The sequence below is a fragment of the Geotrypetes seraphini genome, chromosome 7 (assembly GCF_902459505.1).
Source record: "Geotrypetes seraphini chromosome 7, aGeoSer1.1, whole genome shotgun sequence".
Classification (NCBI taxonomy): domain Eukaryota; kingdom Metazoa; phylum Chordata; class Amphibia; order Gymnophiona; family Dermophiidae; genus Geotrypetes; species Geotrypetes seraphini.
This window is the reverse complement of record NC_047090.1, coordinates 94,892,051-94,919,486: the sequence shown is the minus strand read 5'-3', so window position 1 is coordinate 94,919,486 and position 27,436 is coordinate 94,892,051. Positions and strand designations below refer to the sequence as shown.

At 45.8% G+C, this 27,436-nt stretch overlaps 1 protein-coding gene across 2 annotated transcripts in view; it reads left to right on the top strand.

Moving 5' to 3' along the window:
• SPTB (spectrin beta, erythrocytic) overlaps positions 1-27,436 on the top strand; it is a 345,456-nt gene that overhangs the window by 68,215 nt on the left and 249,805 nt on the right. For both annotated transcript variants that reach the window (XM_033951147.1, XM_033951148.1), the window contains exons 4-6: positions 96-269; positions 3,297-3,388; positions 19,659-19,739. In XM_033951147.1, the coding sequence (XP_033807038.1) occupies positions 96-269; positions 3,297-3,388; positions 19,659-19,739 (347 nt within the window). The remainder of the gene's footprint in view (positions 1-95; positions 270-3,296; positions 3,389-19,658; positions 19,740-27,436) is intronic.

Here is a 27,436-nt window from a genome sequence, read left to right as displayed (position 1 = left end):
AGCATTTTATAAAGAAATTTGAAAACAATTGAGAAGCATGTTATTTAAATAAACTAGCATGTTAACATTCTCCACCTTTGTTCTACGGTATTTAGCCCAGACCAACTAAAGGAAGAATGCGTATTCACTGCCTAGAAAATGTGGACAAAGCCCTACAGTTTCTGAAGGAGCAGAGGGTGCATTTGGAAAACATGGGATCCCATGACATAGTCGATGGAAATCACAGACTGACCCTCGGCCTCATCTGGACTATTATCCTTCGATTCCAGGTAGCTTTGAACTCTTTGGGGATAAATTTATATAGATTGCCTAACGTTAGGTGCTGGGAAGATTCATTGGTTGATTTAAAATATTTAAATATTGGTTGATTTAAAATATTAACTGCTCTATTGATTTGTTCCAGGTGGAGTACAAATTGCAAGTACATAATTTCATCTGAGCAGAACAGTACATAAAAACAAATATAATAATAAAATATACAATCATTATGGGCTCCTTTTACGAAGCCACGTTAGCGGTTTAACACGCGTAATAGCGCGCGCTAATTTGCCGTCCACGCTAGCCGCTCCCACTTCCTCTTGAGCAGGTGGTAGTTTTTTGGCTAGTGCGGGGGTTAGCCCGCGCTAAAAATGTGCTTGCGGTAAAGCCGCTAACGCGGCTTCGTAAAAGGAACTCTATATGATCAACATATAACATATCACCAAATATTATTAATCTGAGAAAGCCTGAGATTAAAAAAAACCCTTCAAATGTTTTCTAAATTGAAGTATGATGTCATCGTGTTTAGCTCAATTGTTAATCTTTTCCAAATTTGTGTGCCATCAGTTCGAATCATGGCAGTACGATTCATTTCCAGTCTTACTTGTTTAACTGATGGAATATCCAATAGTAATTTCTCAGATGATCTCAAACTAACCACAAATTCTATAATGGCAATTGCAGACATAGTTACTATTATAGAATGCTAGTGTAAGTCTGAGTTTATGAGCTGATTAATATTCATTTTTCTATACCGTTCTCCCAGGGGAGCTCAGAACGGTTTACATGAATTTATTCAGGCGCTCAAGCATTTCTCCCTGTCTGTCCCGGCGGGCTCACAATCTATCTAGTGTACCTGGGGCAAGGGGGGATTAAGTGACTTGCCCAGGGTCACAAGGTGCAGTGTGGGTTTGAACCCACAACCTCAGGATGCTGAAGTTGTAGCTTTAACCACTGTGCCACACTCTGCCCCTGAACACATATGGCTGGTGTAAATGACCACACATAATTGTACGCAGTCAGGTGTGTAAATGCTAGTGTTCTATGATTTGCATGCCTATGTGCTAGGCATGCCTTTGACCTCTTTTCCATGCCCACACCCCTTTGTTGTTGCATGTAACGGATAGTTACTAATAGCAGTTATGCATGTAACTGTTAATTAGTGCCAATTAAAGCCAGGTAGCCTCTGTAATTCAGAGAATGTTTTGTAGCTTACATGCCCCAGACAAGAATTCTCATCATTTGCACCAGGTGTTTTATTATTCACACCCACAAAGTTGGTGTAAGATCTATGAAACAAGATTTTTGAGAAAAAGAAAAAAAAACCCCAACTGAAAAGGATTGGTGACAAATTATGGGCTGCGATAATGCATATTGTAGTTTTGGAAGAAGAGAGCAGAAATAATTTCATGTTGCTCTAGGGACATAAATTATTTTCTCTTTGTTTAACTAGTTCCAGTGCAGTGGAACATGCCAGTCCAGGATTAATCTTTATGGATTGCAGAATCTAAAGGGGAACTAGACTGAAATCTCTCCCTTTACCCCCATTGGTCTGGCATCCATCTTCTTCCCTTCTCTCCTCCAATGGTCTGACATCTCACTCTCCTCTCCTCTTCTTCCCTTCCCTGTCCCACACCCCATGGTCTGGCATTTCACTCTCTCCTATCCCTTCCCTCCACTTCCATCAGCATCTGCCCCCTTTCTTTCCCTCCAACCCAATTCCATCCAGTATTCTTCCCCCTTATGTCTCTCTTCCCTTTCCATGCACACCAATTACATCAGCATCTGCCCCTTCCTCTCCTTCCACCACCCTTCCATACCATCCTGCCCCTTTCTCTCCCTCCACCACCCTTCTATGCTCCTCTCTCTGTCCAAACCAGCAAGGTCCTGCGATGACGGCATCTGCCACCTCTGCTCCGGAAGACATAAATGACGTCGGAGGGGGTGGGAAGGCAGATGCAAAGAGTTGCGGCAAGGTCCTGCGATGACTGCGGCTGCCGGTCCACCCCCTCTGACGTCACTTATGTCTTCTGGAGCAGAGGCAGCAGACGAAGTCATCACGGGACCTGCCTGCACTTTAGCGCAGCTGCTGACTCTGCTTTGGAATAAGTACGGCAGCTACGCTGAGGTGCAGGTGCCATTTAGAGCAGCGCGGGAGGTTCAGGACCTGGCCGACTGTGCACCCCCCTAGGGCTGGCACCCGGGGCAGTCTGCACCCCCGCCCCACCCTTCGTACGCTACTGGATCCGAGATCCAAAATTGGGACCCCTGATGGATGAGATTCCCTATTTGACAACTTTCAAACCTAAGATTCCTTGACCCAAGCCCCCCCCCCCCCCGATCCCAGGAAGCCCTGTAGTGAGGCTTCTGAGCCAAGACACCCTAAGCCATGGTCCTGCAACTCAAGTAGGACCAAGTTCAATTGAGTTTAAAGTTCAAAAGGAAGAAATTGTCAAGTGAAACAGAAATAGTAATAACATTTATTTGGCTTTGGCTTAAAAAGAAAACATTTCTAGAGGCTCTTGGCAATGAATCACAAAGATTTATTTATTTTTTTTTTTTTTAAGTTCAATATTGTTTATTAGAATTTTCAAAAAAACAATATAGGAGAATATATGAACAATAAACAAGTGGAAAGACTTTACTGCTCTAAGCTATAATGAATTGTGGAATACTGTTTGTCTTTATGCAAAATATGAAAAGTCAGTAGCTGATCGCATGAATACTATTTCCTCTTTCAATAATATATGGTCTAGAGCAAGGTTGTCCAACCTGCGGGTCCGGTCGAGGGCGATGCAGTGTTTTCCTCTACTGCCAGCGTTTGCACATTTGTGCTGCCCCAGAAACATATTTTTTGGTCAATGTGGCCCAGGGAAGCCAAAAGGTTGGACACCCCTGGTCTAGAGTATTAGCTTATTGTACCAATATTCACACCTGAGATATACTACTTGTATGATGTTCTTACCATATAGTTTCTCTGCATACCTGTTGATTTCATTTGATCTATTTCCTACAAAGATTTATTTTAAATTCTGCAGATACAAGATATTATTATTGAAACTCTAGAAGGCCGTGAAACTCGTTCAGCTAAAGATGCATTGTTGCTCTGGTGTCAGATGAAGACAGCTGGGTAAGTTTTTGGTATTTATTTAATACAGTAAAAACTTTACAAAGACATTAAAAACAATGTTCTGGTTAGCAGCAAAGACCAAAGAGTAATCCTCACTCTGTACAGATATGGTGCCACAAAAGCAAATGTGATCCTTTTTCTTCTTATGAAGTGTACTCCTTTAATATGTCAACTACCAGATACCCAGTGAAACTCAAAAGAACTGCCTATCGACTCCCCTTGCCCCTTCACCTCTGTCCTGAATATATGTTCATCTATACCTCCTGCTCCAGCATTCGCTCTGTGTCATACTCTATCCCATCTCCCTCCTTGTCACCCCACTCACTTATTTTCTTTCTCTCCCCTTTTCTCTGTGCCCCTTACTTTCCCTACTTTACATAAGAACTCAGGTCGCAAGATCCCAAAGGAGTAAAACAGATTTTATGTTACTTATCCTAGGAAAAAAACAGTGGATTTCCCTAAGCCATCCCATTTAGGAAATTATTCAAACCTTTTTCAAACCCTGCTAAGCTAACTGCTTTCACCACATTCTCTGGCAATGAATTCCAGAGTTTAATTACATGTTGAAGGAAGAAATATTTTCTATGGTTTGTTTTAAGTCTATATTACTTAGTAGCTTCATTGCATGCCACCTAGTAGGGGGTCACCATCTGTCCGGGAAAACCTGGACATATCCTCTTTTAGAGGACTGTTCGGGTGTCTGGATGGGTTTTTAAAATTGTTTGAGTCTGTCTGGATTTGTCAGGCTGGCTTGCAAGGAGTCTGGTGTCTCTCCCCCTCTTACCTCCTTGGTGCTGCAATTCAATATTCTTCAGGCTGCCATCAGCTCAGCAAGGTGAGCCTGCTACTGTTGACCTGCCCCAAAAGACACCTCTCTGCAGTGACTTTCTAGTCCCGATTAGGCAGGACCTGCAGAAAAGTAACTTCTGGGACAGGCTGGTGTTAGCAGGCTCACCTCGCTGAGCCGCTGGTGGCCCGAAGAAAATTAAATTGTAGCACCAAGGAGGTAAGAGGAGGAGAGTCATCAGATTCTGAATAAGCTGGCCCTGCCAAACAATGCAAGGTGCTGATGTTTAATTTTCAAAATTAGTTTCGTGGGGGGGGAGGGGGGAGGTGAGGTAGGGGCCAGAGGTGGAGTAAGGGAAAGAGTATACAAGCAATTGACATCTAACCTTTACACTCCATTCAGTATTTTAAAGACCTCTATTATATCTTCCCTTAGCTTTCTCCTCTCCAAGCTGAAGAGCCCTAATCACTTTAGCCTTTCCTCATAGGGAAGCCATCCCATCCCTTTATCAATTTTGTTACCCTTCTCTCTACTTTTTCTAATTCCGCTAAATCTTTTTTGAGATAAAGTGACCAGAATTGCACACAGTATTTGAGGTTGTCACATCCGGGTGTCTAACTACCGCAGTTAGAGCTCCAGGTTGTGGCAAAACTTCAAACCAGCATGTCCTCTATAACCAGAGGATGCCTTCAAATCAGGACTTAACAAGGAACTAGGCCACCGCCTAGAAGTGCATGTACAGGTAAGTAGCTTGTATTTCTTCTTTAAGAAACAAGAACTCAAGTCAGAAAGTCCAAAACAAACAGAAGCTTCAACAGGTTCTAAGATGCCTCATTGTCATAGTACACAGCAAAAATAAGCAACACAACTTTCATGAACAAAAAGAAACAATTCAGTTCCTGTAATATGGTGAGACTGGATTATAATTCCAATAGTCCTTGGTCTCTGAATTGGCCAAGCTAGCTCAGTTTCTTTCACTGAGGCTGATGAAATCCTGACCAATGTTTCTCAATGGTGCAGAAATCATTTAAATGATAGATCAAAATAGTGCTGATACAAAAATAATCCTTTGCACAATACAAACTATATCCTAAATTCCTAGTTCTCTTAAATACTCGTGCCAGGGCACAAGTGCTTGAGCTGAGTTGAGCTGGGCTAATGCTGGTAAGAAATTGCCAGGCTTTGGCCAACAATTAGCATTTGAACTAGGCAAATGGCAATCTGAACAAAAATGGTTCAGCTACAGTTCTTTCCTTGGGCTAAATAACCACCTCATTAACACAGCAGAAAACTTCTGCACTGAATACCTTTGTTCCTAAACATACAGTTCATGAATAGTTTTTGGAAATAAGGTGCTTTCAAACAGCGAACTAAAGATATGCTATTAGTAATGTTAGGGGTTAATTCTGTAAGAAAGACAGCAAGGCTTAATCTCCCCTGTCTCCGTGGCAACCACCTGGAGCTGCCTCAGCTTGACGGAGCACAGTGATTTGAAGCCAACGGAAAATAGAACTGCTTTAAACAGACACTGTTTCATGTCATATACATTTCAAAGACATTCCCAAAATGCTTTGGTTCAAGTACACATGAAGAAAACTCGGCATTACAAAATCCCAGGTAAGTAAGAGCATAGGCGTCGGAATGGGGGGGGCCAAAGGGGCCATGGTCTCCCCAAAAATTGCCCGTCCTGTGGGGGAACACTTCTTGCGAGGCTGGGAGTGGCACCTTGCTACCAGCCAGCGTGTCTGCTGGTCGGCAGTCTCTGCCATGCCCCTTCGCCGGCATCCATTCCTCCCGCCCGACGCATGTCTAGGAAGTTGTCAGAGAGGGTAGGCCGCAGCACTTTTCTAAAAAATTAAAGGTAGACACGCAGCAGATGGGTGGGAGGGGAGAGGCAGGGCTAGCGTTAGGGGGGTGCAAACGGGGCAGCTGCCCTGGGCCCTAGTGGGCTGGCTTATCCTCCCCCTTTTAAGTGCGTGAGCCGGACCTCACCTTCACCTCCGCTCACATCCAATTTTGTGGCAGGGGAATGTCTGCTGCAACAGCAACTCTGAAACTCAGCCTGCAGGCTCTCTCTGTGCTTTCCTTGTACCGCGCTCTGCCCACTAATGATGCTACTTCCGTTTTCAACTTAGGCAGAGCATGGCACAAGGAAAGCGCGAAGGGAGTCTGCTGGCTGCGTTTTAGAGTTGTTGCCGCAGCTGACATTCCCCTGCCACAAAAATGGATGCGAGCAGAGGTGAAGGGAGAGGATGTGCCAGACCAGGAAGCCCCCTGGACTTTTTTTTTTTTTAAAAGGTAGAATGGGGGGATGGGTTTCCAAGACGTGCTAGACTGGGGGTGGGGAGTGAAGGGGAAGAACTTATAGGGCCAGAAAGAGAGGGTACTAGAGAGAGACAGAGAGAGAGAGAGAGATGGTGGGCAATGTTGTGGAGGGAGAGAAAAGGAGAGTAGTAGTTGGGCATGGGGTGCTGTGAAGGAAAGGGGAATGAGATACTTGAAGGGAAGACAGTTGGAAAGAGAAAGGCAGAGATGATGGACCTGGGGATGGTGTAGAGAGAGGGGGATATATAGAATTGGAGAATAGGATAGTTGGAAAGGGAGAGATAGTTGGGAAAGGGAGGGCAGTTGGGAAGAGAAAGGGAAAGAATTAGACTTGGGGGTGGAAGGAGGATAAGGAGAGAGGAAGGGAGAAATGTTAGATCTGGGGGTGGAAGGGAAAGAGGTGGTGTACATGGGGAAAGGAAGAAAGGAGAGTTATTGGACATGGTGATGGAAAAGGAGTGAGGTACAGAGAGATAAAAGGAAGAAATGTTGGATGTGGTGGTAGAGAGGAAACAGTGGGACAGATGGAAATGGAAGCAAGAGGGAGAAATGTTGGACGGTGGTAGAGGGAATGGAGGAAGAGATGTGGCATGGAGCTGAAGAGGAGTGATAGAAGCAGAAATGTTGGATATGGAGCTGGTGGGCAGAGGCGAAAGATGCTGCACACAGTACGGGGGATAAGAGAGGAAGAAATATTGGATGCGGCAGTAGAGGGGGTGGGAGAGAGGCACCCTAGATCCCTCTCTGCCTCTCTTTCCCCACTCCCTTTGCAGCAAGGGAAGGAATGAGAGAGAGATGGTGGACAGTGAGAAAAAGGAAGACGTTGCACATGGGGTGGAGAGAGGAAGAAATGCTGTGCAGTGGTGGGGAAGGGAAAAAGAGTGCACTTTGTGTAGTTTAATTTTTTGGTTACCATTGTGTATTATTAATAAGATTATATTGTGTGTATATAAAAAATTAATGGAAGAAATGGCATTTACAATTAGTACTATTATTATGGGGGCAGGGTCTGGGGCAGAGCTTGGGCAGGTCTGGGGCAGGGTCTAGAGTGGAGCTTTTGGGTTCCCCCCAAACAAAAAAGCGTTCTGCTGCCTATGAGTAAGAGTGCAACTTGCAACACAAAAATCTAAATTCCTTTTGCAATCAAACCAGGACACCATTAAAGAGAGTGACACACAAAAACTCACACTGGTTTAGTTGATCTGCATTTCCTCTGGGACATTACAAACTTCAGGCAAGCCCTCCTAGATTTCCATAGCCTCTGGCACCACAGACAAACTTGCTTAGACAGGAGGAACTTCCTCCACCTCTGTCATTATCCAGTCTGAACTGTTTGAGTTGGACACTCCTGGAGCAAGCTCCTGCTGCCTTCCAGCTTTTGCTGCTCCACCCCCCAGTGGCGTACCTAGGGGGGGGGGCGTGCCGCCCCGGGTACCAGCCCTGAGGGGGTGTTCCCGGCCTTGCCGCTCAGTCCCCCCCCACGCCCGAAGGACCGCTCGCCCCACTGACCTTCCAGCACACCTATGAAGCAGCCCGCAGCAGGATCGCGACGTCAGCAATCCCTCAGCTGCTTGGGCGCTGCTTCCTGCGCCGCGGTCCAGTCCCTCCTCTGACGTCAGAGGAGGGGGCGGGACCGCGACGCAGGAAGCAGCTCCTAAGTAGCGCAAATATAGCTGACGTCGCGATCCTGCTGCGGCTGCTTCATAGGTAGTGCGGGGAGGCCAGGGGGGCGAATGGTCCTTCGGGGTGGGTCGGGGATCTGACCCAGTTCTAATACCTCTCCGTCTCCGTGCCGACCGACCCCCTCAAGGACCGACCCTTGGAAACATGTTTTCAGGCTTGGAATCCAGTTAAAAGGCAATAGACGCTCTGTCTATACCTGGGACCAAACTGAAAGAAATTTGTCCAGCCCTGGCAAGTTCAAACCCAACTCAAACCAAATTCTGCACTCCTGGGGAAGGGGGAGGTTTTGCTTCTGAGAAAGTGCTCCTTAGTACATCAGAATCTCTGTCTGCTTCTTGGCACCAGCACTGGAGAAATAATGAGACGCCCTACTTTCTTTCTGCATGTGAAGCCATCTGGAGGGGGGGGGGGTGTTTGTGAGTACCAGAAGGCACTGCGAGGAAGGAACGGGGTATATTAGTAGATCTGTGTGTGATGGAGGGCACTAGGGCCAGCAGGAGTGAGGTACATAGTTAGAGCTGTAGAGGGGGGGGGGGAGAAGGAGGGTGTCCCTATTGCAAGGGAGGAGTGAGGTTTTCCCTCGCCTTTTCTTCAGTCCTAAAGTTCACATTTTCTGGCTTTGGCTGCCTTCAGCAGTCATGCGACCGGGTAACAAAGCCCCCCTGACCCTGCACGCTGTCTGATTCGGCTGCTGTTGAACAGTTTGCGTGCCGGAACCCTTCTCAGGCTGAGTGGAATTTGGGTTATGAGCTGCAGGGAGTGGTTGTGAATTTCTCCGTGAGAACCTTGTGCATCCTCCTCCAGCTTGAGTCCGCACTAGACGTCCCCACGTAGACGTCCGCAATAGACGTCCCCACTAGACGTCCGCAATAGACGTCCCCACTAGACGTCCGCAATAGACGTCCCCACTAGACGCCCGCACTAGACGTCCGCACTAGACGTCCGCAATAGACGTCCGCACTAGACGTCCGCACTAGACGTCCCCACTAGACGCCCGCACTAGACGTCCCCACTAGACGTCCGCAATAGACGTCCCCACTAGACGCCCACAATAGACGTCCCCACTAGACGTCCGCAATAGACGTCCCCACTAGACGTCCGCAATAGACGTCCGCAATAGACGTCCGCACTAGACGTCCCCACTAGACGCCCGCACTAGACGTCCCCACTAGACGTCCGCAATAGACGTCCCCACTAGACGCCCGCAATAGACGTCCCCACTAGACGTCCGCAATAGACGTCCCCACTAGACGTCCGCAATAGACGTCCCCACTAGACGTCCGCAATAGACGTCCGCAATAGACGTCCCCACGTAGACGTCCGCACTAGACGCCCGCACTAGACGTCTAGTGCGGACGTCTACGTGGGGACGTCTAGTGCGGACGTCTAGTGCGGACGTCTACGTGGGGACGTCTAGTGCGGGCGTCTACGTGGGGACGTCTAGTGCGGGCGTCTACGTGCGGACGTCTACGCGTGCGCGTCCTCGTGCGCGCGTCTTACATTCAGCACCAAGTGGCAGAAACCTAAACCCCAAACTCAGATAAATGCATTCCCAGGCCTTGTTCTCCCCTCCTCCAGGTCAGATTGCTGTTGAAAGCTGAGGCAACAGGAAATACGTCAGCCTCGGGGAGGATCGGAACTCAAGCTGGTTCTCACGGAGAAATTCACAACCACTCCCTGCAGCTCATAACCCAAATTCCACTCAGCCTGAGAAGGGTTCCGGCACGCAAACTGTTCAACAGCAGCCGAATCAGACAGCGTGCAGGGTCAGGGGGCTTTGTTACCCGGTCGCATGACTGCTGAAGGCAGCCAAAGCCAGAAAATGTGAACTTTAGGACTGAAGAAAAGGCGAGGGAAAACCTCACTCCTCCCTTGCAATAGGGACACCCTCCTTCTCCCCCCCCCCCCCCCTCTACAGCTCTAACTATGTACCTCACTCCTGCTGGCCCTAGTGCCCTCCATCACACACAGATCTACTAATATACCCCGTTCCTTCCTCGCAGTGCCTTCTGGTACTCACAAACACACACCCCCCCCCCTCCAGATGGCTTCACATGCAGAAAGAAAGTAGGGCGTCTCATTATTTCTCCAGTGCTGGTGCCAAGAAGCAGACAGAGATTCTGATGTACTAAGGAGCACTTTCTCAGAAGCAAAACCTCCCCCTTCCCCAGGAGTGCAGAATTTGGTTTGAGTTGGGTTTGAACTTGCCAGGGCTGGACAAATTTCTTTCAGTTTGGTCCCAGGTATAGACAGAGCGTCTATTGCCTTTTAACTGGATTCCAAGCCTGAAAACATGTTTCCAAGGGTCGGTCCTTGAGGGGGTCGGTCGGCACGGAGACGGAGAGGTATTAGAACTGGGTCAGATCCCTGAAGAAGCTCATTCTCCTTCTATCAGTTTGGTTCGGTGCAGTGGCGTACCTAGGGGGGTGCGGGGGGGGCGGGCCGCCCCGGGTACCAGCCCTGAGGGGGTGTTCCCGGCCTTGCCGCTCAGTCCCCCCCCACGCCCGAAGGACCGCTCGCCCCACTGACCTTCCAGCACACCTATGAAGCAGCCCGCAGCAGGATCGCGACGTCAGCAATCCCTCAGCTGCTTGGGCGCTGCTTCCTGCGCCGCGGTCCCGTCCCTCCTCTGACGTCAGAGGAGGGGGCGGGACCGCGACGCAGGAAGCAGCTCCTAAGTAGCGCAAATATAGCTGACGTCGCGATCCTGCTGCGGCTGCTTCATAGGTAGTGCGGGGAGGCCAGGGGGGCGAATGGTCCTTCGGGGTGGGTCGGGGCATCAGGCCTTCAGGGTGGGGCGGGCGGGCGGGCAGGCAGACTTTCAAGGGGGAGGGGGGTGACAGGCAGGCAGGCAGGCCTTCAAGGGGGGGTGCAGGTCTTCGGGGGGGGGGTGCAGACCTTCAAGGGGGTGCAGGCCTTCAAGGGGGGGACAGGCAGGCAGGCCTTCAAGGGGGGGACAGGCCTACAAGGGGGGGGGACAGGCCTACAAGGGGGTGCAGGCCTACAAGGGGGGGGACAGGCCTTCAAGGGGGGACAGGCCTTCAGGGGGGGTGCATGCCTTCAGGGGGGGTGCCGACCTTCAAGGGGGTGCAGGCCTTCAAGGGGGTGCAGGCCTTTGGGGGGGTGCCAACCTTCAAGGGGGGGTGCAGGCCTTCAAGGGGGGGGACAGGCCTTCAAGGGGGGACAAGCAGGCAGGCCTTCAAGGGGGGGACAGGCCTACAAGGGGGTGCAGGACTTTGGGGGGGTGCCAACCTTCAAGGGGGGGACAGGCCTTCAAGGGGGGACAAGCAGGCAGGCCTTCAAGGGGGGGTCAGGCCTTCAAGGGGGGGACAGGCCTACAAGGGGGTGGGACAGGCAGACCTTTAAGGGGGGACAGGCCTACAAGGGGGTGGGACAGGCAGACCTTTAAGGGGGGATAGGCCTTCAAGGGGGGGGGACAGGCCTTCGGGGGTGCAGGCCTTCGGGGTGGGTGCAGGCCTTCGGGGTGGGTGCAGGCATTCGGGGTGGGTGCAGGCCTTCGGGATGGGTGCAGGCCTTCAGGGAGGGACAGACCTTCGGGTGGGGGGTACAATCCTTCGGGGAGGGTGCAGGCCTTCAGGGGTGGGGTTTAGGCCTTCAGAGGGGGACAGACCTTCGGGTGGGAGGTAAAGTCCTTCGGGGGGTGCAGGTCTTCAGGGGTGGGGTGTAGCCCTTCGGAGGGGGGACAGACCTTCGGGGGAGGGGGGTCCTGGTGTAAAAGTACACAGAGGGAGAGAGGGAAGGGGGGGTTCAAAGATACGTGCATATGCCAGACTTTGGGGGTTAGAAATAATGGGTCTAAAAACAGAGGAGTGGGAGAGAGATGGTGCATAATGGGATTTAGGGAGGGAAGGAACAGAAAGGGAGAGAACTTGGAAACAGGGGATGGTGTGGAAGGGGGATAGAGATACTGGATAGGAGGATAGTTGGGAACAGAAAGGGAGAGATGGTGGATCCTGGGGTGGTGGGGAGTTGAGAAAAGGTGAATCTGTGGATGGAGACAAAAAAAAGGAAAGATGCCAGATCTCCGGGAGAGGGAAGGGAAACGGAAGGGGAGAACAGAGATGGCAGACGGATGGTTAGCACGGAGAAAGGAGACCCTGGCAAGCAAGACAACAAGAGCCTGGGACCAACAAGATTTGAATATTGATCAGAGAACAAAAGGTAGAAAAAATAATTTTATTTTCTGTTTTGTGATTACAATATGTTAGATTTGAAAAGTGTACATGAGACAGCTTGAAATGGGAACTTTTCTATTTTTGTGAATGGCAAGGCTGAGTTCAGTTAAAATATATGCTTTATAAGAAAATATAATAATGTGTTTTATAAAGTTTATAAGCATTGCTGGCATACTCGGTGAGGTGTTCCTAGTGTTGGTGGTGGTGGTAGCATGTCAGTGTGTTGAGAGGAAGAGGTAGTCTGGGAAATTCTGCTGAGCAAACTCTGGGCCCATTTCCACCCCCAGTTAGTCCACTCCACTCAACTGGTTCACACACTGAGTGGGTCTTTGGGTGTTATTTCTGGGTAGTTGTTTTAGAATCTCTTCCAGTGGTTTGTCAGTATCTCCTTCTGGTCCAAGGAAGGAAACTTTGTCAACCTTAGCATTGACCTTCAGAATATGTTTGTAACAGCGCTGCTTGTGTGGCATTAGGCTATGTAGTGATCGAAAGAAAAAAACAGACCTTTGCACATTTTTGCACTATATGGTGGGTGTATGAGGAGATTCATTTCCTGCACAGTTAAGTCCATTTTTTCTACTGAATAATAGTATAGGTACAATGAAAGTAAATAGCAAAAATGTTTGAGTAGATAATTAAGGAAATCTTTTTCATATTGCTTGCTTATGGACTGGGAAAAAAGACTGTTCAAGCAAATGTCTCCAGAACTGCTTTAATGGAAAAATGTGATTTTTTTTTTTTTAAGTACTTTGTGAAATTTATTGTTGTTGTGAAATTTATTGTTATACTTTGTTTAAACTTAAAAAGCGGTGTCATTAACAGTGAATCTAATCGAAAAATCGATTCAACAGGGTGAATCGGATCGAATGAAATATTTTTCTCTGAATCGGGCAGCACTATTGGCTACCATGAGAATGGGCTACTGGGCATGATGGACCATTGGTGTGACCCAGTTAGGCTATTCTTATGTTATGTTCTCATCTGTAGGGGCCTTTGTTTTCACTTCTTATTTTAATGTATTTTTTTCCTGGGAACTTATCAGTGTTTTTTTATAATGGGAACAAAAATGGAAGAGAATTAATGTGTGTGGAATGGGGGGGGGGTAACTAATTTCTTCAGCTAAATAATTCAATCCACTTCAAACAGACATAGGAGAACTCACGCACCATTCACACACCCTCCAACCAAAAACGTCAAAAGAAAAAAACTGTTCGACAACCTCCTAGCCATTCGAGCTGCAACACTTGACCCCCAACTCTACAACCTATTGACCTCGACCACAAACTACAAAACCTTAAAAAAAGAAATAAAAACCCTTCTATTAAAAAAACACATAAAACCAAACTAACATAATCAGAACTGTCCCAAGCATCACCTGCAACTACTCCATATGTACTTCTGATGTCATGACAATTCAGACATAATTTATGTTATGTTATGTTTGGAATAATGGTTACATAAATGAGGTTCAATAAAAGAAAATTTTCTGTGGGAGCATTTGTTGGAACTTCTGTTATCCTGATTTCTTCTATCTGTGGGCTTTCTTTAGCTAACCTACTTATCTGGGGCTTTCCACTTCTGCAGCTGCCCTTTTCACGGTCCACTTTGCGCTTGCACTCTCTGGGGAGGGGGGGTTGGGTCTGGGCTTGGTGGGGTAGGTGTGTCTGGTAGTTTTGTCTGGGTGGTGGCTGGGTGTTTCTTGGGTGCTTGTTGTGCGGATTGGTGTGTCTGGTGAGCGGTCTGGGTGTTGTTGCTTGTGGGGGTTTTTTTCATTATAAAATATGGCTGAGGGTCTAGTCCGGCTTATTATTCTTGTGGGTTCTGGGGTGGGATTTGTTTGCTTGCCCCAAGTTTTGGCCTTTTGTTGTGTATTGCTATGCCTCTCATTGGCAATTTTCTCTTGGGAGAGGCTTGTTCATGCTTGTTGTTGCTGTTACTCTCATTCTGTGTTCTTTTTGATAATGTATAAGTTTCTGTACAGACCATGGTTGCTTGTCTGGACCTTTTGCCATTCTCAATAAAAATACTTTGAAAAAAAAAAAGAAAATTTTCACTGCCTGTTTCTATTCTGACCATTTATTCCATTTCATGGTTATTGCAAAAAAAAAAAAAAAAAAATTTTACATGAGGGGGGGGGGTGTCAAAAAATGATGGGCCCCGGGTGCCACATACCCTAGGTACGCCACTGCCACCCCCTTCTCATTTTGCATCTTCTTGCTCATGATACCTGATCCAATCTTTAAGCAGCCGAAAACCCCACTCCCCAAGCAAAGTGGGAGAAAAGGAAAAGGCTCTCTAGCATACTGAGCAGGCTTCAAACCCCTGCTTCTAGCAGTTCTCTGCCTTAAAGGCACAGGCTCTCAATTAGGTACTAAACCCTTGGCTGAGTTTGGGCTTGCCCCAGCCAGGGCAAAGCTTCTTTGCCCCACATTCTCCTGCCATTCTCCAGCATGATCTTCCTTGATATTCAAGGGGTAGTCAGCCAGGTACTAACTTGGTCTGCCTTCCTCCAACAGGCTTGGTGACAATCCTATCTTTACTTGAAACAAACCCTGAGCTGGCTATGGGTTTGTCACAAGGTGAGGCCATATTATAGAGAGAGACAAAGGCATTGTAACATTTTCATCTTTGTTTTCCATTCCTTTCTTTATGATTCCTAACATAGCTATAGTTTGGGTTTCTCTTTCCCACATGCATCACTTTGCACTTGCACTATTTTATCTTTACCCTTCTCATCTCCCCATTCCTTTCTCCCTGGCTTTATCTTCAACTCTGTCTTTTTTTTATCTCCCCTTCTGCTATTTACCATTCACTATTTCTCTCAACCTCCTATGCTGTTCATCAGTCTCTCTGGAACAATCTTCACTACTGCTCAAAAAATTGTGAACACTGTGGGTTTTTGGAGAATATTTGATTTTGCTTGCTCCTATTGTCTTTTGATTATAACCTATAGCCTTTAAAACAGTAATTAGATGAAAACATTGTCCCTGAAAATAACTAACATCATTTGAAATGATGTTTGGAGTTGTTTTTATTCTTTGTGTGGTCGTATTTGAACTGTTACTAGAAACAGTTAAGTCAGAACAAAGTTATGCTAAAGAAAAAAAGACATTCTTACTGATTGGTTTTGACTCCTGTTCCACAATACATAATCTGGGTTCTTTTGTTGTTGATTTCTGAAACATCGTGTGTGCCTATCTTCCTCTCTCCAGTCTTCCAGGTCATTCACAATATGTCTCAGTCTTTCTCCTCATCATCCCCTTTTCTTGCCCTCTTCTCATAGCTCTCTTATTTCCGTGCTCTTTTCTCTTATTCATAGTGGTTAGTGTAGCGGCCTGAGAACCTGGGGAACTGGGTTTAATTACTAAGCAGAAGCAGGTGGAATGGGTTTCAATCACTCCTAATACAGCCTTCCAATTCTTTTAAATTCTTATTAGAAATACTTTTCGACTATGAAACATAGAAACATAGAACATAGAAACATAGAAAGTGACGGCAGAAAAGGGCCAAGGCCCATCAAGTCTGCCCACTCTATTGACCCACCCCCCTAGCTACTTTTTGAGAGATCGCACTCTGATGACCCATCCCCTCTTAGAGATCTGACATGAGCATCCCATCTGTTCTTAAAATCTGGCACGCTGCTGGCCTCGAGCTTCCGGTACAGGTGATCGAGGCCAGCAACGTGCCAGATTTTAAGAACAGATGGGATGCTCATGTCGGATCTCTAAGAGGGGATGGGTCATCAGAGTGCAATCTCTCAAAGGGTAGCTAGGGGGGTGGGTCAATATAGTGGGCAGACTTGATGGACCTTGGCTATTTTCTGCCGTCACTTTCTATGTTTCTATGTTCTATGCTTCTATGTTTCTATGAACATACATTACAGCAAAGAGGAAAAAAGCCTCAAGGTACTGAAGGGGATAGACTTAGTAGATAAGGACAGGTTGTTCACCCTCTCCAAGGTAGGGAGAATGAGACACTCTCTAAAGTTAAAAGGGGATAGATTCCGTACAAATGTAAGGAAGTTCTTTTTCACTCAGAGAGTGGTGGAAAGCTGGAACGCTCTTCCGGAAGCTGTTATAGGGGAAAATACCCTCCATGGATTCAAGACAAAGTTAGACAAGTTCCTGCTGAACCGGAATATACGCAGGTACAGCTAATCTCAGTTAGGGCACTGGTCTTTGACCAGAGGGCCGCCGTGTGAGCGCAACAGCAATTCTTATGTTCTTATGTTCTCAGATCTCCGTCCCAAGTCAGAACTTGTCTTGCTTGAGGACTAGATAGGGTAACAACCTCACTGGCTTCAAAAAACCTCCTTGCCTTCCAATTATTGAACAGTCTTATTGTTATTAGATTAGTTAGTCAACTAAGCAGAGTTATGTGATGTTAGTCACTTATCTTTACTGCAGCAGCTACGTGCTTCTTGCTGTCCCGCCGTCTCTGGTTCTATTTTAGATCCTTAGATGCCTTCTTCCAATGATGGCCAGCCAGCGTTTCACTTTGAGCTGCATCAGGGTGCTCAACTCTCTGGCAAAAAATATATTGAACTGGGTTTAATCCCCACTGCAGCTGCTTGTGGCTTTGGGCAAGTCACTTAACCTTTCATTGACCCAGGTACAAAACAAGTACCTGTATATAATATGTAAACCACTTTGATTATAACCACAAAAAGATAGTATATCAAGTTCCATTACCTTTCCCCTCCCTTTCTCCCAACCCATCAATTTGCTCCTATTCATATTTGCCAAGTATTCATTACTCCTATCCCTTCAAAATTCCCACTTCATCTTACCTACCCATAATTCAGTGTTCTGCTCCCCCACACTACCATTCAATCCCATTTAATCACCAAGCCCAGTCATCTTCTGCTCTGTTTTACTCATTCCATTCCATTCTGTCCCACCCCACCCCACTCCATATCTTAGTCATATCCATCTTCTGAATCTTTTCCCCTCCTTAGTAATCTTCTGCTGTATTCTTCTTCTCCACTGCCAGCTGATTATTGGGCTCATAGTAATTAAGCGATTTACATGATAGTCTCTTTTCACACAATGATCCAAAACTAAGTTGTAGTAATATATTTGAGGAGAGTGTGGCATAGTGGTTAGAGCTACAGCCTCAGCACCCTGAGGTTGTGGGTTCAAATCCACACTGCTCCCTGTGACCCTGGGCAAGTCACTTAATCCTCCACTGCCCCAGGTACATTAGATAGCTTATGAGCTCACTCGAGCAGATAGGGAAAATTCTTGAAGCACATATACATAAACCACTTTGAGTGTGGTTGTATAACTACAAAAAGGCAGTATACAAGTCCTAATCCCTTTCCCTAATATATCTGGTTATGGGTAGGAGCAGTGGTGTACAGAGGTCTACCACTTATATTCATATTGATGGGTTACCCAGCCAGCCTGATCATACGTATGTGATCAGTGGACTCCTGTGCAATTTAGGATTATCATATGAGCACTTCTATAACCGGACTTCATATTTATGTGCCTTTGGGCATACTAATGCACATAGTACTAGCACTGGAGTTGAGGAGTGGCTTAGTGGTTAGAGCTGCTGCCTCAGCACCCTGAGGTTGTGGGTCTGATCCCAGTGCTGCTCCTTGTGTCCCTGGGCGTCACTTAACCCTCCATTGCCTCAGATATCGTAGGTAGATTGCAAGCTCACAAGGACATATAGGGAAAATACCTAGAGTGCCTGATAGAAAAAAAATTGCTTGCAATTAACTCAGCTGGGGATAAAACTATTCAGTTATGCAGATGACTTCACGATTATAATCCCATTTGCTGACTCTATCTATGGAAACTATTCCCAAGGCTTCAGAAGCCATAAACATGATGGAGCAATGGATGATAAACTTAAAGCTCAAACTTAATTCAGAAAAAACAAAATTCTTCATTGCTTCACCACATCCGTTTGACACCAAAACACCTCTATGCATCAATGAACTTAATCACCCCATCCAGCCCACCATAAAGATACTAGGCGTAACTCTAGATCAATGCTTAACCATGAAAGACCAGGTGGACTCCTTAATCAGAAAGGGTTTCTTCACTCTCTGGAAACTCAGATCCATTAAGGCTTATTTCGATACGTCGGCATTCAGAACCCTGGTCCAATCCTTCGTACTAAGTCAACTTGACTACTGTAATATCGCCTACTTAGCTATTTCCCAAAAAAATATGTGACGTGTACAACTAATGCAAAATGCAGCGGTCAGATTAATCTTCGGACTAAATAAATTCGATCATGTATCACCCTAATACCGGCAGTTACATTGGCTACCGATGGAAGCACGCATAAAGTTTAAATTTGCCTGCTTCTGCTTTAAAGTGCTAAACGGACTTGACCCTAAATACATAATTGACCTTTTCTCCTTCTCTGCCAACAACACAAGAGAAGCTCTCATTCCTACTTCGTTTCCCCCCAGTAGAGGTTGTAAACTTAAAAAACACCATGAACACCTTCTTTCACATCAAGCAGCATTGTGGGGTAAAGACCTAGATCAACTGTTTTCGCCCACTACTTATGAGGAATTCAGAAAACGTCTGAAAACTCAACTGTTCCTAAAGTATCTAGACAACTGATCCACTCATCTTCTTTCTCCTCCATAGTGATTCCTCTGTCCTATTAATCTCTTTCTCCTCAACAACGCATTTCCGGTCCTATTAACTCTCCTCTTCCCCCCTCTTAAATTCAATCAATTTGTACCTCGCTTAATATATAGTAAACCGCATAGACCTTAACGGTATTGCGGTATATAAACTGTTATTATTATTATTATTATAAACATCTCCAAGATAGGGTAGTATATCAAATGCCAAGCAACACATACTTATGTGGATAATTGCACATCTATCTGGGTACCCAAATGCCATTAGAGAATAGACTCTTATCACATGGCATTAGGGTTCCTAAATGGAAGTGCCCACAAACAGAAAGGCTTGCACGGTATGTATCTATATATGGCCTTTTGGTTGAGGATAGGCTGGGGAGGGCTTCAATGGCTGGGAGGGTGTGGGTGGGCTGGAATGAGCTGTGACGGAGACTTCAGCAGTGGGAGCAAAAGCACAGTACCAGGTTATTCTTGCCCAGAAATATCTAAGAAGAAAAAAATTTTTTTTAATTGAATCAGGTTGGGCAAACTGGATGGACCATTTAGGTCTTTATCTGCCGTCATCTACTATGTTACTATGGTCTCCTATGTACAAAATCCAATCTGATAATAATAGTACTCTCTGAAAAAGGTTAACTGAACTTTCATCTTTTTCTACAGTTACCCACATGTTAATGTTACCAATTTCACATCCAGCTGGAAAGATGGCCTGGCATTCAACGCACTCTTACACAAACACAGGTAAGACACACAAGAAGGTTTGGGCTGGCACTGAAAAAGGCAAAATGCTGTTTCTAACTTCAGAACCTCCAGATTCTGACCAAATTTACTTGAAGTTCTCAAATATATTCTGGCTTTAGACTCTCTTTTGCATTAGTTAAGCCATGGATTGATTATCTGTAGAAGAAAATCCAGTTGCTAATGTATTCCACAGTTTAACAGTCTCTGAACTTATTGATCCCCATGGGAACATTTCACAGGAAGATGCATATTGTATTGAACTTGGTCGCTACTGTTCTTGTTTAAATCCATTTCCCTTGGTAATAAATCAGAAGGAGGGCAGTTTTACAGAGACCATCTAGGTCAGTGTTTCCCAAGTTGGTTCTGGAGTACCTTCTTGCTAATTAGGTTTTCAAGATATCCACAATAAACATATAAAATAATGGAGGCAGTGTATGCAAATCAATCTCATGCATATTTATTGGGGATATCCTGAACCCTGACTGGCATAGGGGTACTCCAGAACCAACTTAGGAAACACTGACCTAGGCTATGAATGCACCTTGATGCATATGTTGCATTTGTTTAATAGAAATAATATTTGCATCTGTGTATCGTTACTGAATAAAATAGCCTACTCAAAAGCTCCTACACAAAGTTGCAACTGATTTGAGGAAGGAGTAATTTTATGTATGTATGTGCTGGTAGAAATTGGTGCAGTGCCTGCAATGGCATAGAAGGGAGGGGGGGGACCATCCCAGGTGCCGGGGTCGCAAACGTATCTCCTTCTCTTCGTTCCCCCACATACTTCTTGAAATGTTTGCTGGCTAGAGCAGCATCTTCCACCTGCTGCTCACGCCAGCCTTGGCTCCCTTCTGACATCACTTCCTGGTCGTGGGACTAGGATGTGACATCTGAAGGGAGCTAAGGCCAGAGTGAGCAGGACAGGATTAATTCATCGAGGGCCCCTAGGTACACAAGCCAACTGGGCCCTCTTCCCCACCATGCCCCTCCCCCCTGCCCCACCCCCATTTACCCATTTTCTTATTTACTTCTTTTCCCCTTCTTGCTTCTCTGCTTCTCCTCTTCACTGTTCTCTTTCTCCCACCAGACAATTTTCTCTGCTCACTCCAACCCTCTCTCCAGATACTCTTTATCCTCTTTCCAACCCTATATTTCTCTTCCTTTGTCTCCTCTTTCTCATTCCCTTCCTTCGTTCAGTACTTTATCACTTCTTCATAGCCTATTCCCAGGGCAGGATTAATTCGTCAAGGGCCCCTAGGCACACAAGTACACTGGGCCCCCTGCCCCGCCCCACTCCACCATGTGCCCAGGCAGAAACAGGAAGCTGCGTCAGAGGGAAGTTTTGGGCAAGCAGCACCACTTGCACAATTACAGTTCCTGTTGCCTTTCTTACCCGCGTTGCTTGCTTGTCTTACTTTCCATCGATGGGGAAGGGGGGGTCCCGCGTTGCTAATCGATGCTGGAGGGGCCCATCGCCGTTTGGAAAAAAACAATGTTGATGCCCTTCTTCATCGGGCCCCCCGACCATTTTGGGCCCTAGGCATGTGCCTACTTGGCCTATTGGTTAATCCTGCCCTGCCTATTCCTATTGGCTCTTCACTTCTTGCCTCCTCCCCCTCAGCTCTCCTCTCAGGCTGATTGAGGCTGCCTACACTTGATCTCTCTCTTTTTTTTTTTTTATATTTACCATGCAGCCGTCTGATGGCAGCAGAAGAAATGTTTAAATATACTTTATTTAGTGCTGTTGTGGGTCCAGTCTCATGGCAAAAGCTGCAGGATCCACATAGAATCCTCCCTCCCTCTCCCCAAAGCCTGCCTTCTCCCAAGCTGACCCGCCACCGATTCTGCCTCCCGCCACTCACTCCCTGCGAGGGGGGAATTAAATAGAGCCAGCGGGCGAGTCACAAGCGGACAGGACACATTGCAGGCAAGCACCAACAGCAGCATTGTTGGCCGAGGCAGGGAAGAAGTACACAGAACCACAATTGCCGCCTGCAGCCTCTTAACCCGGCACAATGTGACGTCATTGTAGGAGCACATCGGGCCCCCCTGAACTCCTTGGGCCCGAGGCACGTGCCTACTGGGTAACGTGACCATTTATTTTTTTCATCAAAATGGGACATCTATTAATATTCAGTCCTGTCCCCAATCCCGCCCTAGCCTCAGCGCCTCCTTCCTATGTCCTTAGTGCCCCCAGATCCAGTGTCAGTTCTCCTTTGTACCTTTGTTCCAGGTCTCCCTCTCTCCCTCCTCTGTTATGATCTTGCCTCTCTCTGCTCTTCCTCAGGGTCTCTCCCCCTCTGTCTGCACCTCCCAAAGTCCAGCTTTTTCCGGAATGTGGTGTAGTTGAGTTCTGTTTTGGTCATTTCAGTGAGGTCATTCCAGATTTTCACTCCTAGGAAGGTAAGCATGGAGTGAAAAATTTGCTTGTATTGGAGATTCTTTGTTGAGGGAAGGAGAGATGGAAGGGGGAGGCATACAGTTTCTGGAAGGGGCATAGAAGGAGAGAAGATGCCATATAGGGGCAGAGAGATGGCAGACAGTGGATGGAAGGAAGAGAGTAACAAGAAGATGAGGAAAGCAGAAACCAGAGAAGACAAAGGTAGAAAAAAATTTTCTATTTATTTATTGCTTTAGGAGACATGTGTCACTGTTTCTGTGGTGTTGCATTGTATGCAGAGTGCAGCTTCTTGCTGGTTCAATTTAACTTTTGTCTATGTATTTCTATTTTATCCCCCCTTTTACAAAACTGTGGAGCGTTTTTTAGCACCAGCCATGGTGGTAGTAGCTCTGATGCCCAGAATTCTATGAGCGTCAGAGCTGTTACCACTGTGGCTAAAATCCACACTACAGCTTTGTAAAAGGGGGAGGGGTTAGTTTGTGATGACATATTCCATACGAGGCAAAGGTGTTTTCTGTGTTCTATGTGTTCGAAAGACATGGTTTTCTGTTAGGATTGATGGTGTAGGATTGATCTGTACTAGTCTGGCTTGTTTAGTTTTACAATGGGTGTATTGATGTTGTACTGCTCACTGCATATGTAAGATGCTGCTTTTTACTAGGTACTCATGTGTGACATGTGGCTTGTTACTAAAAATCATGTTTTTTGTACAGATGGGGGGGTGCCAAAAAATGATGGGCCCCGGCAGGTAAGGCTAGATTCAGTCAGGGCACTGGTCTTTGACCTAAGGGCCGCCGTATCTGTGGACTGCTGGGCACGATGGACCGTTGGTCTGCCCAAGCAGCTGCAATTCTTATGTTCTTAGAATTAAATTTTAGCTGCCAATTTCAGACCATTCTTCAATCTTGAATATCTTGCAGCAATATTCAGTCATAAACTGTTAATCACAGGGGTAATTTGATAACTGAGCAGTTGTGTACTGAGGGGTGGGCAGGGGATGGGATGGACTTCCCCTGGTGCCATCTTTGCAGGGGCATTGGGGCCTCTCCTCCTCTCTGCACCCCCCCCCCCGTATCTCTTTAAATGATTACCAGAATGAGCAGCATCTTCCACTTGCTGCTCACACCAGCCTCTGCTCCTTTCTGACATTACTTCCTGGTTGCAGGACCAGGATGTGACATCAGAAGAGAGCCGAAGTTGGCGCAAGCAGCAGCTGGAAGATGCTGCTCGTGCCGGTAAACATTTCAAGAGATATGTGGGGGGAGGGGGACAGGGGGTGCTCAAGCAGCAGGGAGGAGTGGGGAATATTCAAGTGTCTGGGGAGAGTGGAACAAACGGTGCGGCAATGCCGAGCGCCACCACCCCAGGTTTCAACCTCCCTCGCTACGCCACTGAAACCCAGCACATACTTTACTTTTAAAAATTGCCCCTGGGAATTTACGCATTTATATTTACTCTTTATGATGTACAAATTTCCTAGATTGTCTTCCATTGCATACTTGCATATTTTAAAAAACTAGCAATGCTGTGAGAGTCTTTTGGTGTCCTCTTTAGTTCATTCTTCCTTGTTCATTTATCCTGTCACATCCTTGTCATTCAGGGGCAGATTTAAAAAAAAACTTGGTTATACCCCATTGGGTCTCTGAACCTCTTGAAAATCCAAGTTCGTAAAGATAAGAAGATCCAAATGGTAACAAAGACTTGATTGCTTTGTTGCTCGAGTTAGGATAACTACTGCATAAGACCAGTCACATCAAAAAAATATGCTTGTCTAGGCTGTTGTATCCTTACACACACAGGGGTGCGCTAACCGATTTAGCATGCGCTAAATGCTAAGACATCATTATATTCCTGTGGGCATGTTAGCATTTAGCACCTTTTAAAAAAAAAAAAAAATATTTATTAATTTTATCTCTTACAACAAGTGTATAATTAATTGACAAATTGAAATGTATACATCACTTGAATTTCTTATCACTTTAACCTTAATACATAAGAATTGATCTCTTCTCTCCACCCCTTCCACATTATATCAAATCAAATATATCAAAGAAGAAATCTTAACCAAAGAACCAAAATTTACCCAAATTCAGAACTCCCTCCCCCCCACCCATCATCTGCGTTTAGACTTGTATTGGAAAAATGGTATTCAGTCATTGCAAAATTTTATCAATGGCCCCCAGATCTCTTTAAATGTATTATAATTATAATTGTTCTTTCCATTTTATAAACTTGACATAACGAGTTCCACCAGAAACAATAATTGAGTCTACTCCAATTCTTCCAGTTAGATGTGATATGTTGTATGGCGACCCCTGTCATAATCAATAAAAGCTGATTATTTTTTGATGAAATTTGGCTCTGTGTTCTCATTGACATACCAAATAGAAATGTATCAATAAGATAGAGCCACAGGATTCTCCAATAAACAGTTTATTTGGCCCCAAATTGATTTCCAAAAGGCTAAAATAAAAGGACAGTAGAATAATAAATGATCTAGAGTCCCAACTTTGAGATTACAATGCCAGCATCTATTAGACCCCAGACTGGCTATGATTGGAATGGCGACTCATGTTTCCCCTGTGTTTATATATCATAGAGAACCAGTGTAAATACTGCTATTACCCAGCCATACACTTCTAAATATAAGCCCAGACAGCTAGAAGGGCTCGGGTCTCAGAAACGGAGCCTACGCGCAGCAGTGACAATCACAAACTGAGGAAAATCAGCGTAGTACAATCGCTCCAACTCCAATCATTGACCCACATACAGATTTTTTTAAAGCAATTTTTCAAAAAGCAATTAAAACAGCTAACCCACAACCGGGTTGCAGAAAAGAAGTGCAAGCCAGAAACTAAAAAATAAGCAACCAAACTACTTAGCTTTTATGGCTGACTTTGCTGACTTTGCTGATTTGTCATTTTAGAAGAGTGCAGTCACTAGTGTAGATTTGCCGACGCGGCCAGCGTTTCGCGGAAATAATTAATCAAAAGCATCCGCTGCGTCAGGGCCACCAGGACGTACAAAAAGTCAAGGCTTCACATTTCACAGTTCTGCAGAGCTTCCAAGCTGTTCAGGTCCAGCAGAGAGATTTTAGGGCAACCCTGGAGTTCTGACAATGCCATCCTGGTGCATTATGGGACTTGCAGCACCAGGATGGCATTGTCAGAACTCCAGGGTTGCCCTAAAATCTCTCTGCTGGACCTGAACAGCTTGGAAGCTCTGCAGAACTGTGAAATGTGAAGCCTTGACTTTTTGTACGTCCTGGTGGCCCTGACGCAGCGGATGCTTTTGATTAATTATTTCCGCGAAACGCTGGCCGCGTCGGCAAATCTACACTAGTGACTGCACTCTTCTAAAAAGACAAATCAGCAAAGTCAGCCAAGTCAGCCATAAAAGCTAAGTAGTTTGGTTGCTTATTTTTTAGTTTCTGGCTTGCACTTCTTTTCTGCAACCCGGTTGTGGGTTAGCTGTTTTAATTGCTTTTTGAAAAATTGCTTTAAAAAAATCTGTATGTGGGTCAATGATTGGAGTTGGAGCGATTGTACTAAGATGATTTTCCTCAGTTTGTGATTGTCACTGCTGCGCGTAGGCTCCGTTTCTGAGACCCGAGCCCTTCTAGCTGTCTGGGCTTATATTTAGAAGTGTATGGCTGGGTAATAGCAGTATTTACACTGGTTCTCTATGATATATATATATATATATACTGCTGGGGTATTTTGTTGTAGGTTATCCCCTGTGTTTATGTCATGTTCTCAGTATCAAAATGCCTAGATTATATAAGGAAAACAGAATATTAATGGATACATAGAAAACATTACAATATGTTAGTAACTTAACACCTGTTCCAGTATATAAATCAACAACAACAACAAAAAAACATTTAGCACCTTAATAAAAGGATCCCACAAACACTCATAACATTGACAGACTCTTGCATATGCGACATATATGTCATCTATTCTAGTGCATATTTATGAAGGAAATTTTTTTAAATAAAGCAAAATTCTGGAATCTCTTGTGGCACACCATTGTGCCGTGGCACACAGCTTGAGAGACACTGGAATATTGGCTATTGGGTACTAATCAGTTCTTTGAATGGTTCTCCCCCTTCCTCTAGACTCCCTCTCCCATTACCATGACCCAAACACCCTTCTGGACCTCATGAATCATCAAAGAGCCCCTTTCAACAAGACCCTACCCTCCTTTGGGACCCTTCTCCACATCCTAATAGATCTCCTGGTAGTCTCTAGTGGGTGATTGGGGTAGGAGCAAACCCCACTTCTGCCCCTGGTGACTCCAGCAGCAAAATGACTGCTGCCAGCTGAATATCAAGAGGCAAACCTCTCCCCCCCCAGTTCCTTATTTCACTAGCTTGTGGAGTAGGGCTGGAGAATGAATTTGTGATCCCTTGCATTGTTTATATCAACCTATGTTAACTTGTTCTGTATTTCGTCAAAGACACATGCAGTTTATTTTATTATAAACTGCCTTGAGCATTGGATTTTGTGAATCTGGTGGTATTAAAACAAAAATAAATAAATCCTGTGTTCTGAGATGCTGATTTTTCTTATTCTTCAAAGTCAGGTTCCAAACTATATGATCTATCTTGTTCATCTATTGGCAAGAAATTGTGATTGCCTAGTTAGACATTACTTGACCCTCAATTTTCATTTGGTAAAAGATGTAGTTTACAACACTGTTCTTCAACCACCGGTCCATGGACCAGTGCCGGTCCACAGAAATTTCCTGCCGGTCCACAGGGCCAGCACGTGCATCAGGCCCAAAACAGTGTTCTTCAACCACTGGTCCAAGGTGCGATCAATGCGGTGTTATCTTCGAGCCAGCTCCCTCTTCCTAACTGATTCAGTGCACAAAGCCACGGGCAGTGGCTCCTACAGGCATCCTGTGCCTGAACCGGAAGCCTTCTCTCTGACGTTGCAACTTCAGAGGGAAGGCTTCCAGATGAGGCAAGGGACGTGCAAGGTGCAATTAGTACTATTATGGGGGCGGGGTCTGGGGTGGACATCGGGTAGAGATGGGTGGGGTCTGGCCCATGACTTAGCCCAGTGTTCTTCAACCGCCGGTCCACGGACTGATGCCGGTCCACAGAATAATTTTTATATTTCTGCCGGTCCATAGGTGTAAAAGGGTTGAAAAACACTGGTTTACAAGACTAGTTTGTCAAACATTTTGCATATCTGTCGTCGAAATGGTATATAAAACGTTTTACCTAGAGAATGACACAGTGACAAAATTCATCACCGTTCCCGTCCCCGCGGATAACTGCGGG